Genomic DNA, 15,926 nt, shown 5'->3' with positions numbered 1-15,926 from the left:
AATACTGTCAGATTCTTAATAGTCAAATGAATAACTCTACCTAAAGATGCATGGAAAATTATACTAAAACTTTGGACACTCGTACACTTTAATTAAATTCATTTACTTGAATTGATAATACTGTATGAATTAATTTGTAGCTTATTCTATGTTCATTTACTTAGCCTGAGACCAAGATCACAAAGCTTCTTCACGTACTTAGAAAAATTTGAATAGTAATTAAAATCATCGTTAAAGAAGTAGGGTGACAAAATTATTATTTTCAAAAATTTATTAACACTGCATGATTAATTATTAAGCCAAACGATACATCATTGTGTACAACGTTCAAAAATTAAAATTAAATAGTAAAATTATCAGAAGTGATCAAATAAAGAAGCATTAGTATGTAATGTGTATTTTATTATGTTTTTTGAGCTTTCTTTTTTTTTTCGGTCAAAAATACTCAATCGATAAATTAAAGTGTTTATACTGTTCTTTATATAATAAATTTAATTTTTTGTAATTTACTTCGTAATAAAAATTGCAGTTTTCGTTTCATTTATACATTATCCGCAAAACTGATTTTTTGTAAACTCTCATGTTTAACATGAAGAAACTAAAGTATACATACATTTCTCTAAGGATTCCCTTCAAAGGGTCAAGTTATTTTAACGTCTTATTTTATACATGTCCGAAACTTTATGCATATGTAAAAAGAAATTAAAGTATCAAAAGTATTACCTCAAGCATATATTGATTCACTAACATTAGTTCCAATTAGTTCATAAAATATTCATTAAGTGGCTAAAGGCCTAATTAGTTTTCTAATTTTGTTTAAACAAATCTAACTTTATACGAAAATAAAGATTTCATATTGTTCACAAAAGATCATTTTTTGAATGAACATAACTCCACTCAATAAAACTACAAATTCTAAGACATTGACTTCCTCCAGTTAATTGTTGAAGCCATCTTTTTATTCGAATACACCGTCTAACCAATTCAAAAACTGTAAACGAAAGATTGTATGCTTATTGCAGAGATAGTTGCATTAAAAAAGCGATATTTTGACAACCTTAGACGTAAATTTTTTTATTTAATATTGCTCAATCATAAAAAGCTTTTAAACTGACCGTAATATTTGATTAGAGATGCATAATTATGGTGTAAAATTTTTGAAAAAACAATTCATTGGCTCATTTTTAGACTTAAAGTATGAGAAACAATATGTACTATAATTTTTACAAGGTACCCTTTGCAATTAAACAGGATAATTTAAAAAATGTATATTTAGTATTTCATCGTCAAATTATTACACTTTTATATCAACACGCTTAGGAAATCAGCTACGATGTTGAAGATTTTGAAATATTTGTGTATTATGAAATGTATTAAACAATGTACAGGATGAATAGTAGATTTTTTGAGTTTCTTTGTTTGCTACGGTTCAAACGAAGTGACAAGATTTTTTTAATATGATGAATTACTAGTTACAATACAACTGTTAAAAGTGCGTTAGGAACTAATCATATGATTATTTAGATAATAAACTATAAAAAAATAGATTAATAGATTTTTTAGATTAAAAACAGTTTTATTTAAATTCTTGTATGTTATTATTAAGTTGTATTTATTGATTTTGGTAATGTATACATAATCGCCAATTCTCCTTGTATGTTGTAACTAAAATAACAACTAGCGCTATCTATGTAGTGACGAAGAACCTGATACGTGAAAGTCATGCGAATCATGGTAGGTATAAATGTTATCGATTGCTGATTTTAGCATATGATTTTTCATAGCAACAGTGACTCTGAAGATTTAGGTAGTATAAAAAATGCGATTATTCATAAATAGGACTATTTATCATGTACTTTTGTCCCTAAGCACCGTTGCTATGGATGACTTCTATTTACTCATCACCTGCTGGTGATGAACGACAATAGCACCACGTAAGCTTTGTTATGTATTTTGTTGAAAGTTATTGTTGAGTCTAAATATTATATACGTTCAATCAAGCCTAAGTATATTATGATTATCTTTAACTAAGAACAATGTTAGATGGGATAAAATTTGGCAGAAGTTTCATAAGAAGCATAGTATGATGTTTTAATTTTGCACTAATAGAAATGATTGGATCCATTAAAATGTAATCTCACTCTGTTGACTTCCATTAAATATCTTTTTAACTTGTACGTCAAGATTTATAATATGCAATATTCTAAGAAAGCTTGGATTTTAAATTGTGAGTGTGACGAGTCGTTTACTATATGATTACGAGTCGTTGTTTATATGATAGTATTCTTCATGTACAAAATTTAATTTGTATAAAAAAAACTAAATCACAAAAGTATTTGTTCTTTTATCATATAGTTACTGTAAATTATGTTAAATTTCCTTTGAATAGACATTTTATACAAAAAGATCAATTATATTTATGAGGTGTCTACAGAGGAACATACAACATTTAATGAATGGTTCACTGAAAAGTATACAAAATTACTATAAAGTGAACTTTATTTTTTGTATTTTGTACAATAATACGTATTAATTATTTTAAACTTCCCGCCATTTTTCTGTTGATACAAAAGTAATAAGCAAATCAATTTAATACAAGACTATGAATTGTGCATTAAATTAGTCAAGATTAAAATATTCAAAGGTGTACTACTAAAAACAGATAAAATTCGAGATGACGTTTACCAGAACTTATCGAATTACTTTTTCATCTTTTTGCAATTACACTGATCTGCAATCTGCATCATAATATATAGTATGCTCAAGTACCTACATTGCTTATCAATTGAAGAGAACCCCAACACACAGACACTGTATCTAAAAAGAAAGAGTCAGCTGACAGCTTTCTTAAAATTTACATTAAATTTAAAATAATCTACATTTTTATAAATTAGTGTTGTTTTTGTGCTTTCACATTTATTACGTAGTGAGTCAAATAAAATGATTTTCGAAGATAATTTAAATGAACAATCAAGCTTGCATAAAGTTGGTGAGTTACAAACGATTACTTATAAAACTGTATTATATAAACGTTGTTTTTTAGAGTGTTATTACATAAACCAGAAACGATTTCCTTATACTACTTTCTACACACATAATTGAATAATGAGATTTAATAATAAAATAAGATAAAGTTGTCGTTTAGCAAAGCATAACAAACATCTTCTTGAAATTGCGGTTAAGATAATAGTTCAAAAGTAAGAGTTAACTATTGTTTATGATAATGGATTGAGTATGCGCTTCTATGTAGCGAATTTTTCTTAAGTTATACTCCCAAAGCAAAGTGTATATACTTAAGGGAAAGTTGGTAAGTACAAGACGGAGGTATGAAGGGAGGGGCTCCCCCACGATGATAGAAGTGATAGAAGGACCAGTGGTCCAAAGTGGCCTGAATTTCTATGAAAATTTAGCGTTGCGTTGTCTCATTGTCAACAGATGGCGCATTTATTTTGAGAACTATGTATGAATACTTACTACGAAGGAAAAAAATAGTTTCACTTGGTTAATAAGAAAAAAATGTTAACTACACAAAAAGTCCGTCTATGTGTGATTTTCTAGACTTATATGTTATCTCATGAGAAATGGTGTGAGTTCCACGAAAATTTTGCAAGAACGTTTAATGAGCGTAATAGCGAGGCCATTCAACCACCACTGCTACCACTGTAGGTTCCCCTAATCCTACGTAGTAGTATAGCACTTTTTTGCGCATCTACTTTTGCACTCAACGGATATATTGTTTAGTTTGTTTTTTACATACAAGTTTTTAATGCACCAAACTAACGTGCCACAAAATAGTATTTGATAAGTCTATAGATAGGTAATTATATTTTTTTATGATGTTTTTAAATGTTCACAAATTATCACACTCCTCAAAATTATATTCGGTTGACAATGTAAGATAAGGACCTTAACATTTGTATTGTTTTATAAGCAACCGAGAAAAAATATTAAATACAGTTCAATGAAATTAAAGACAATCTGTATATATTAGTAACAAACACTCATTGGGATTACCCACCTTTGAATTTGCATGTGACTTTCAACCATAATTAACAAAACATGATAAATAGAAAACATAAGCAGGAAAAAAGATTTCATTCACTTACTTCACAGAGGTATAATATATTTGAAAGTACGACTTAACATGCATTGGCAAAACATATTTATAGAGACATAGACGTACAATAGGATTGATCATGGTAGTGATTTTCAAAACAATTATCTCTAAACATTTTAAAGCTTAAAACTGTAATTTGAAAACATTTTTTTCGAAATTTTATGAGTTTGTATTTGATTTTAACTTTTTCTTTTACTAAAAGACTAAAATCCTCGTAAAATTCATGTATTTATTAAAATCTTAGTATTACAAGAAAATCTGATATTTTTTACTTGAATGCACTTCTTGTATTCGTATTAAAAAAGTCATGCAGGATTTAACACAATAGTAATGAATTTAACCTGAGCCGTGGATTAAAACTGTAAACAACACATTTAAGTTTGATTATTTCCATGTATTGATGAGTAGCCTAATAAATATTAATACAATAATAATGCCATCCTAAAGATATTACCACATGAATCAAGTATTTTTATTTATATCCTGTAAGAATCACATCTAACTTTTTACGTTTGTACACATTATACACATATCAGACGGCAGAAAGGTAAGACTTTCGCCATAGACTCTATATAGAGAGATCACGCGATTCTTTTTCAATCTCAATTAAATCTGACTATCGGTAAATTGTTATAGAATCAACATAAATATTTCATAATATTGCACCTTAAAAGATTACAATAAACTTTGATGAAATATTCAAAAATTATAATGTCACAACTCAACATTTGAAAACCACAAAAAACATTGTATTTATATAGGAGCACAATAGACAAAAAATAACAATTGGGATTTGACAATTTTTTGTTTATTGTTGTCATTTGTTCTATTATATTTTTCTTTCTTATCTACTTTCTTCTATTTCTTTTTTTGCACTTTCTTATCTTTTTTTATTTTAATATTAGGATGATTAGATTTTTTTATTCGCATTAGAAGACCCCCTAAAATTTGTGGAAACTTTTCAACTTATTAATTCTAGAACCGTTTAACTTCGATACAAAAAGGGTTGTTCATGTCATCCCCAAAATTTTCTTAAGGAAGTTTATTCGTACCCAACCTTTTTGACACATAAGATCAGCTGTGTAATTGTGTATATAACCTGTATGACTATATATACAGATATAACGTGACGTGATAACAGTAGCTGTTACAGGAAAATTATTTTATTTACTTATTTATTGCCCATTCCATAAGCCATCAATGAAGATGAGATTATAAATACGTAATCACCAAGTTTTTAGCTATTTTCAAAAAAATTTCCAATCAAATCTTGACGTAGATTATCCAGATATTGCAGGTTATGCAAACAGTACTGATTCTCATAAGACTGTACGTTAAAAGTTCAAAAATAAAATTATCAATATCTCACTTTATAAGCTATAAAGGGACTGGTGAAAAAAAAAGGTTTTTCATACACTAATTCATCTCTGTTAAAAGCATTATATATATACTGACGTTAATTTTTTTAGCGAGTGAACTTCCTTAAAGGAACTGTTTTTTCTGAAATCATACGGGATGATTATAATAAATAAAATGAGAACAAAAAACAAACTAATTTTTTTACGTTAATTTTCAGATGATAAAAAGAATCCAAATACTCGTTTTCGATTTGCTATCGATCGAGGAGGTACATTCACTGATGTTTACGCACAGTGTCCAAATGGAAAAATTCGTGTAATGAAACTTCTATCTGTTGATCCTGCAAATTACGATGACGCTCCTCGAGAAGGGATCCGACGAATTTTAGAAGAGGTTATTATCAAATTCAATTACGATGAAAAATTACTTTTTTTGAATCGTTGGTAAAGCACATAAGTTTCCTTACATATAATTGAAACTTGGTTTGTACAGTGAAATTTGTTTTAATGTGTGCTTAAACAAAAAAAAAAACTCATCATGTAAAAGCATCACTAAATCAAAGCCATCTATAAAAACATCACAAACAATTACGAACAACGTTTTGAGATCAGACGAATAAATAGTTTTTATTTTTGTTCATAAAATTAGGAAACGGGAATACCGATGAAAGGTGAAATTGATACGTCGCTGATTGAATGGATTCGCATGGGGACCACTGTTGCTACGAATGCTCTTTTGGAAAGAAAGGGCGCTAAAATGGCTTTAATAATAAATGAAGGTTTTGAGGATCTATTATACATAGGAAATCAGGCTCGACCTAATATCTTTGACTTAGTAAGTTACAACTATTTTTTATTAAAACAATTCTTCTGACTGCCTTACCTACTTCCCCCATGTTAGGTATTTAGCTATTTTATGATTTGAGTAAATTTTAAAATAATTGTGAAAAAATAAATTCACGTAATACTTGTAAATAGAAAGATCATGCTTTAATATGTACTCACTCTCATAACCATCAAATCTTCTTATGGATATAAAGGGGAACATGGTTACACACTGAATAATGTTACAGGAAATCGCAAAACCTGAAGTATTGTATTCTGAAGTTATTAGTGTACAAGTTCGAGTTATACCTGCATTATCAGATAGATGTCAAATTAACAAACAATCTTGGACAAAAGTTAAAGGTTCCACAGGAGAAGATCTATTCATTATTAAAGATTTGGATGAGGAGATAATAAAGCAAGACCTAAAAAATCTTAAACAAAAAGGAGTTGAGAGCTTAGCTGTAGTCCTGATGCATAGTTACACGTAAGATATTTTTAAAAATATTTGGAAACTGGATAATTTATTTTGTACATTTGTACATGTGAAAATTTTATAAAACGACAGCCCTTGCAGTTGGTAATTATTTACTTCTTACAAGTAAAAATACTTAAATCATTTTACAGGTACGCTGAGCATGAAATTCGCATTGGTGAAATAGCCAGGGAAATAGGATTTCTACAAGTATCTTTGTCTCATGAAGTCATGCCAATGATTAGAATTGTTCCTCGTGGTTTTACAGTATCTGCTGATGCTTATTTGACGCCACATATCAAAAACTACTTAAAAGTAAGTTATTTCTCATATTTGAGATTATTTATGCCTAAAGATATATAGAACTTACGCCATACAAAGCATTTGTGCATCTAGAGCTTTTCTGCTGGATTCAAAAATAATCTCAAGGACGTGAATGTGCTTTTCATGAGAAGTGATGGTGGACTTACATCAATGGATACGTAAGATAACTTTCTTAAATAAGTGACAGTATGTTTTACTAGTAATATTGTAATATTACAAATTAAGCATAAAAAAAGCATCCGTAGTTTATCAATACATTCAATAATGATAATAGTAAAAGTAATATAGTACATAATAGGAAAGCTAATAGTAATACATAAGAAAATAACGTCATATCATATGTCCAATATTATAGATACTTTAAGTGCTATGTTTATTGAAAATTTTTTTTGGAGATTATTACTAATGTGCTTCTTTAGATACCATGAAAATTATTTCATAAAATATGCACAAAGATCCGAGTATGGGGATGGCGACCTAGCAAACTAATCTCAGATGGTGCAACTGGTAGTGGTAAACGGTACAGTTATTGACACCTTAAGGTAGTGATTGACCCCTGTATAATTCGTATATCTATATATAAAGGCTCTATTTAAAAATGCATGTGGCGGTCAATCACTATCAGGGGGTCAACAACTGTACCCGTTATCCCTACTAAGGCTATAGCCAATGAGATATGAGAACGGTTTATGCACGAAAGTACTCATGTGCACTGCAGACTACATATTATGTATGTATACTTTTGGACCATAAACCATTCTCATATCTCACTGGCTAGAGTCTATGTACTGGTGGACCATCTGAGATTAGTTTGCTAGGTCACCATTACCATAATATGTAGCCTTTATTTAAAAATCGGCATAAAAATTAAAGGCTAGTAATCCGATGCCCAAGATAAAAAAAACCCAACAATGTAGATATATGAATAGAATAACACTAATCTTAAATCATCAATATATACAAAAATCAAAGTATTTAATATTAATGGTGAGAAATGAATAAATATAAGAGGAATAAAACTGTTTAAAATAACTACTATGGAAGGAATATAAAAAGGTTAAAACTACCGATGTAAAAATTACTATAGAAGTTTGAAAACAGGGATGGGCACTGATTGGAAATTCATACGACTCAAAATGAATAAAAAAACTAAAACTCTAACATAAACATAAAGATAAGAAATAAATTAAAGAAAAAAATTATACAAAATAAAAACAAATTTAGTAATGACTACAATAAAACTAAGATAAAATAACAAGAACACTGAGACAGTTATTTGTATATGGAGAGAAAATACTCAGATATATCAAAGTCTTAAAATATGGGGCGTACACATAAAAACAAAGACACACTGACATGAAATCGAAAGAAAGAACAGTTTTAAAGGTCCCATTAAATAAATGAAAATCCTAGTTAATACCAGAAAAATTCGAATATAAAATAGAAATAGGAATGAAATATACTTTTTGTTTCGACTAAAAAAGCTTAAAATCGAAAGATAACGACGATTTTTTTAAATGAAAAAAACATTTTTATTTTTAAACAGATGAAAAACTTTTCTTTTTAAACGCTGACAGCTCAGGCTCGGTAAGCCAAATCAAGACTGCAAACAAAATACATTAGATGAATGTATTGAAAAATCAAACGTACGAAAACGAGATATTTGAGACTAATATTGAGCTAGTAAGAAGACATAAGATAAAGGCAATTTTTCTAGAGAATGATGTACAGCGACACAGACTAATAAAAAACTAAAAAAGATAGATTTTAAAAGATATAAAAAAAGAAAAATGTATACTAAGAACCAGTGGTATGATGATTGAGAAACATAAATCTGATGACAAGATCAAAGTAACAAAGAAAGAAGGGTCTACGATGAAATAAATAAAAAATACTAGAACAATGAATACAAGGAGAATAAGGACGTATATTTATTTGTGTTTGAAAAAATATAGTCAAAAGTTTAGAGAAGAATAGGAGCAAAAGACATCCAAGCAAAGGCTCAACGACAAAGATACAAGTACAGAATATGAAACTTATAAAGATTAAAAAAAGTATTGTACAAAACAGTGGCGAAGTCATAATACAAAAAAATTAATGAGTGATCACTAGTCAACAACAATTCGTTGATCGTAGACACATCTTTTTTACATCATGAGTGTAGTTACTGATATGGATGCACCAAAATACAAGGACAGAGTGAATCGAAGATGGGGATGGATAAAAGATACAGTGCTGTTTAACTGTTTTAAGGAAAAGTATGATTCTTTGAGCAACATCAACAGTTATGAGACATTATTTATTTTGTAAAAACATTTTTTACTTTGACTAAAGTCTGTAAAGTTGATGAATAATCTGAGGAAATTGTGTATCATGATTTGAGTAACAAGTATCACATTATATCTAGATTCACTATAGCTAAATAGGTAATATATGTCACGATAAAGTTTAAAATACATAATCAAAAAATCTTTCAATGTAAAGAATTTAATTCAAAAAAGAGAGAGAGAGACAGAAAGAAAGACTTTTCTATGCATCAATAAAGAGGGACCATGGTAGTACAGTGGTTAAAGCTGCAGTTTTCGTAGTTCAGCAAGCCTGGTAACTCAGGTTCATCGGATTCAAGTCTCGATCTTTACTCACGTGGCTTGCACCTCAGAGAATCTATTTTCTCATGTGCATATTCCAAATGTGATTCGATAGTTCGGAATCTATGTAAAAGAATATGTAAAGTGATTGATATTACAATTAAATCTGAGGCGATTTTTCACTATGCCAATGATGATATTATATACGCATAGAGACACAGGCTTGTAGAGTCTATTCGGGCACAGTTCTCAGAAGTGGTTGTAAAATATATATGTATAAAAAAAAAAAAAAAAAAAAAACGCATCATAAATAAAGAATGAGTACATAGTGTACATACTAATTTACATACATCAAAAGTTAAGGAAACAATGACGGTTGTAGTAAAAAACCTATAATGTCCTTCTTATAAGATATTACGTCGTTTCAGGTTAGACATATGCAAGTGACAATTTTTTTTTTCCAAATAAAATTTGAAGGTGATAAAGTACTGGAAACTCATTATTGCCCAGGAAACCCATGCAAAATTGAGAATCAACTATATTTTTTTATATGAAATGATTCTTATTTACTTTTATAAATTTATAGGCTGATTGTGACTAGAAAAAAGAGAAAGTTTTCAACTGTACAATTTTTATCTGAAATATTCGGATAATTTCACTATAACTAAATTAATATATATGTATGTATGTATGTATGCTCTTAAAATTAATGTATTATGCATATTTATGTTCATTACGTGCGGGCTGGTGCGGTTGAATCAGTAAAGTGTGCGTTTTGTGTAAGTAAAACTATATTAGATTCAAAACTCGAAGAGTTCTAGAATTGTATAAAGTGGTAAGACAAAAAATTTTCATCAATGATTGTACTACAAGTAAAGTTTGATGTAAAATTTAAATTTTACTATCACGATATTTTTTTTTTATTTTATAATCACGTTAATTTAGGCTTACATTACTACTTACTTAATCTTAAAAATTGCTTTAATTTGAAAAACAATTGTTAGTCAAATAATAAAGATTGAAAACTTAAAAAAAAATTAGGAGTATTAATAAAACCGACAGTCTGCTCTTTGTCTAACAAATATAATAATTTTTTATAGAAATTTTAAAGTATGGATATGATTTACTGTAAAATTTCAATCAGCTTGATCGCGAGGAATGTTAGTAAAAACTCTGAGTGATAAATACTATGTCAATAAATTTCAGTTTTAATGGCTCGAGAGCAATCTTATCTGGACCCGCTGGTGGTGTTGTTGGCTATGCAATGACCACTTATGAAAAGGAAGCTAAATTACCAGTGATTGGTTTTGACATGGGTGGAACTTCAACGGATGTTAGCCGTTATAGTGGCAGTTTTGAGCACGTTTATGAAAGTACCATGGCTGGGGTCACTATACAGGCTCCTCAGGTGAGTTTTAAAAACTTTTATAATTTCATTTTCCTACTGTTAACGTAATATTATAAATTGCTTCATTTTTTGACGGACCTATAAGAGACTATACTCTATATACTACAAGATTTTTATTACGAATAGGGTACACTTAGATTGGTGTTACGTTCGATGTACTAGAAAGTATTTTTTTTTTAACGAACTATTTCTATTTGTAAATTCAGTCTTAGTATAAAAAAAAATATTTTCAGTCAAAAAGATTTTTTCTTTTACTATTAAACTAAGTATTTACCTACGAAAAATGTTTTAGTATATGATTTCGAAAATAAAAACTTTAATGAAATAATGGAGCTTAGAATAAGTTACAGATGCAAGGTACATGTACAAAACGTTAATTCTTTTTTAAAGAAAACTCACTATTTTTTGCAAATGATTATTTTCACAGGTTTACTTAAAGAAGCTTTCCCTTGCAATTCAATCTTGCAATTCCACTTCTTATTTTGCTCTGTACTGAGCTTTGATTGAATAAAACACTTTACAAAGTATCAGATCATTCTGAAGACTTGTGCTGTAAAACTAAATCACCTCGAACTTGATAGTATGGCAATTTAAATGTGGTTATTTTACATCGTTTATAAGTTTGTAGCCTGACATCGCTAGTTCCAAGAATCTAGCTCCCCCAAAAAAATAATTTCTACAGACTTTATAATTGGAGAGTAATACAAAAAACTTTAAGTGTCATCAATGTTAAACGATGCCCTCTCACCAATAAAACCTGACTGAGCTAGAGCGTTTTGCAATTCTGGAGTAAAGGGCTTATGACGTTACAAAGTCTAAGTATCTTACAATTTCCCTGACACCATTTTTATTTTTGAAAGCATCTTTATTTCTTTTAGTTTTGTTTACTAGTAAAAAAAATTTTAAAATATCACAGTGTCTTTTTTTTACCTACACTTTTATAATGCTGTGTTGTACATATTTATTCTCAATTCAATAAGAATATTCTTAGTAAACTTTTTTTGTTTTGAATAATATTTTCACTGTTTTTAAAGTTAACTTGTTGATTAACTTAATAATGACCTTTACCGAAGGTTGAAAATTCTTGCAATTTTCTTTTTCTTCGATTACACTTGAGTATTCTCAATGGATGTACGTTTTAATTTTATAATTATGTTCTCTTCTACGCCCTTTTCTTTGTGTAGTATCATTGGATTATTGGCCATAGTTTTATGAGCAACCTTTAAAATTTTATACTTCTTATTGTAGAAAACATTGCTACAGCAAAAAATTTATGGTATAGTGGTTATTACTTCTTGTAAGAATAAAATTTATTGTATTGTATTTCATACTTTTTTATTGGTTTAAGCAGATTTCCATGATTGTTATACAACAAGCCATACACCAGTCATAAACTGAAAAATGTTTGTTCCTCTGTTGTTAAGAGCTTATAAAATTATGTAATACGTCACTAAGCTATATGTTCGAGAAATTTTTGTTGCATTTAAAAAAGTGGAAGCAAGAGCATTTTACGGATTGACGTGAGAATAATTTATTTTTGTGTTTTTTTTTTGCTTCCTCAGCTTGACATAAATACAGTTGCAGCAGGAGGTGGATCAATGCTGTTCTTTCGGTCAGGTTTATTTGAGGTTGGACCAGAAAGTGCTGGAGCTCATCCAGGCCCAACATGTTATAAAAAAGGTGGGCCTCTTACCGTAACTGATGCAAACTTGGCTCTTGGTCGATTGCTACCAGAATATTTTCCAAAAATTTTTGGGCCACAGGAAAATGAGACATTAGATAAACTACGTACTCTTGAAGCTTTCGAAAAATTATCTGAAACGGTATGTAATTGCTTCAATCTGCTAGCAAACAACAGGTACCAATATCTTTTTGAGTTATTTAATTTTATCAGTTAAAATATGAATAGAACGAACTACGAGTGCTTTCTTAATTATTTTTTAACGATGGCTTCAGATTTTTGATGAATAGTAAATAAATATTTGTAAATATTTTCTTGAATTATTAATAATTAAAAAATATGAGACAGATTTGATAAATAGGTTATTTTCTCTAAAGTCCTGAATAGTTATTCATTAGTAATTAATAAACGAGTATTTTCTTGTGTAAGAATTTATGTTTATAGTAAGTTATTAAGCAGACTTAAATGCAAGTGGTTCTGTCTATTGTTGTAATTGGTTTTTCTCCCTGAATAAGCAAGGTTTACTGATTCTGTAGAGTGCTTTTACAAATACAGAGTCTCAAAAAATTATTAACGTAATAATAGTAGTAACTTAAAATTATTCACAATGAAAATACAGTTCAATGCTTACCTAATAGACTTGTTTGACTCAAGAATCTTGCCTTAAAAATCTTGACAGTACAGTCAATGTCCTTTCGCAGCCTAAGTCTCATTATCAATGGCTACGAAAGCCTTCAGATACCTAGAAAGGAGTATAAGATTATTGGGAAGGTCTTTAATTTTTCACCAATGATAATACGGCTTACTGAAGAGAGAAAAAACAGTATAAGAAAGCACGTATCAGTAATCTTAAAAACCAAAGAGTTTTCTTTGAGAGACCTTCCAAAGCTTACTAGAAAATTAGTATCAGCATGCCTAGTAGTAAAATACGGTTGGTTACTTTACAAAAATTAAAAAAAATGTAAGTTTCTGGGATAGGAAGATAAAACATTAAACTTTTATTCCTCAATAACACTTCCACAACAAATAAAAGAAGACCAGTGCAGGTTGAGGGAATATCATATAATACCGCCCATTACTTTGAAATGAAAAAAATTTTTCCGAGACTTGTCTTTATAGGAAGTGGTATATGGCAGAAAGATCGCTAGAGGCTTCTAGTTATAGGAAAAAAGGGTTTCCCACGTAAATATTTAAACGTTGCTTGCTGCCTTTTTTGCCATAAAGTCTTTAGCTGGCAAGGGGGTGTCAAATTTCCTTATCTTAAATCGTTAACTAAGGATATTTGGGATAGGAATAGGGCTGGAAATACTAGATATTGAGTTTGAGAATTGAGATTATAGCTTTTCTGGGTGACAGCCACATAGATCTCTTTGTTTTACGGTCCAACGGCAATATAATACGTAAAAGAGATCCAGAGGCATTAGTTATTGATGCATAGACGATCAGCTGGAAGAAGTTTTTTTTGGTACGCATTCCCACTTGCTTCTCTTATTCCTAGAACCTTACCAAAGATTGGTAAAATAAAGATTCAGGTCATTCCAGCCGTTTTGGTGTCTTAGTTTTAGCTTATATGCCGATTGCTAAGCCAATAGACCTTAAATCATCCACCAATACGCGTTTGTCATCTTACAGGTCCACATGGCACCTTTTCTTGACAATCACACTTGTGTTAGTAAGGCTTACAAGAGAAGAGGTAAAAAAGGTTGTCTTGTAAATATAATAATAGTACAACTTCACTTTTAATTAATGGTGGTCTTTTTGTTGTTTGACAAGGTAGCCGACTATTGTACACTAAAATCAGATAGAAAAGTAGTCAACCTCATTACTGAAGATACTTTTTTTAACTTAGGGAGAATAACTAGATTCCTAAGAGATGTCTTCAGCCAAAGTCCTTCAGCACCTAGATACGAGATAATCTGGAATGTAGATCCTGTATCAAACCAACTTAAGAAGTGGCAACCTTTGGGGTCTTTAGATTTAGCTAAGCTCGCTTATAAACTGGTTATAGATCTTACTTTGAGTCGTAGCTTTGGATTAATCTCATTATCTTTTAATAGATAAGCCAATATCTCTTTTAATAATCAAAAATGTAAAATACGAAGAAGTAATTTCATCAAGACATTAAGACCAGGTACACCTCAGCTGTTTGTTTTTCTGTCGTTTCTTATATACATACCAGGCATATGCATGGCAAAGGCACTTAAAAGATACCTATATTTATGTGATTTGTAATAAACCTCATAGAAAGGCTAAACTAAATACTCTCAGCAGTTACTGCAAGACAATGCCATGTCAGACTTTGGTATCAGCACCAAGTACAGCGCTCACAGTACTAGACATGCAATTCCTTTTGAGGCTTTCAAGAAGAATCTTAGCATAAGCTCTATCAAAGCTAGCGCAGTACGGTCTGTAAGGTCAACCACTTTTACCGAATTCTACAATAGGCAGTAAAAAATAATCCTAATAATTTTACTCCAGTGGTTTTCCTTAACTTCTTATCGACTGTGTTTTACTTATTTCTTTCAGATTTTTCTTCTTATACTTACTACTTCTTACAGAAGAAATACGAGTAGTGTAACATAAATTACACACTGTTAAACAATTAAATAAAACTAGACTGTACATATTATAAATCATAATCTAACACGTGACTTTTTGTTTGATTTTAAAAATCACAGATAAAATGCGAAACAACTATTGAAAGATAATTATGAGTAAGCCATCATTTTTTTTGTCTTCACATCTCTATAATATCACTCTCTAAGTACAGCAAACCAATTGATGAATAAAAAATAATGAATCACCGATCCGCTACTTGTAACATACATAAATAACTTAATATAGATGCTCATATAATAATACTTGAACTTGTAATAAAAAAAACTTTTTGTGTTAAAAATGTAAGTACAAAAGAATTCAATTCGACAAATTGTCATTAATTACCGATATCAGTTAGACATTTTTTTTAGTGTAGACTGCAATCGAATCATGTCTGGCCTATTCATGGGCTCATAACTAAAGTATTTTTATATACATATGTACGACTACATGTCACATGTAGTAATAGCTGTAGATCTAGATAAAATAATCTCTGGTGGCATATGTGTGTAAGTACCACACCTATGTCAAATAGAATAATCTGTCTCTTGT

The 15,926-nt window shown here is 29.6% G+C and overlaps 1 protein-coding gene across 1 annotated transcript in view; it reads left to right on the top strand.

Annotated features, from left to right (window-relative positions):
• Positions 1–2,803: 2,803 nt before the first annotated feature.
• The window catches only part of LOC106642757 (5-oxoprolinase), a 47,673-nt gene continuing 34,550 nt past the window's right edge, over positions 2,804–15,926 (top strand). Inside the window, exons 1-8 of the mRNA XM_014357615.2 lie at positions 2,804–2,989; positions 5,694–5,869; positions 6,125–6,310; positions 6,549–6,787; positions 6,928–7,090; positions 7,172–7,257; positions 10,894–11,095; positions 12,658–12,918. Coding sequence (XP_014213101.2) covers positions 2,941–2,989; positions 5,694–5,869; positions 6,125–6,310; positions 6,549–6,787; positions 6,928–7,090; positions 7,172–7,257; positions 10,894–11,095; positions 12,658–12,918 — 1,362 coding nt within the window. The 5' untranslated portion in view covers positions 2,804–2,940. The remainder of the gene's footprint in view (positions 2,990–5,693; positions 5,870–6,124; positions 6,311–6,548; positions 6,788–6,927; positions 7,091–7,171; positions 7,258–10,893; positions 11,096–12,657; positions 12,919–15,926) is intronic.

This window comes from Copidosoma floridanum, unplaced genomic scaffold (assembly GCF_036245765.1).
Source record: "Copidosoma floridanum isolate Cflo_tuat_1 unplaced genomic scaffold, Cflo_Japanese_pri ptg000001l, whole genome shotgun sequence".
Taxonomy (NCBI): Eukaryota; Metazoa; Arthropoda; class Insecta; order Hymenoptera; family Encyrtidae; genus Copidosoma; species Copidosoma floridanum.
Note: the sequence above shows the minus strand (reverse complement) of the source record. Positions and strands in the feature narration are given on the sequence as shown.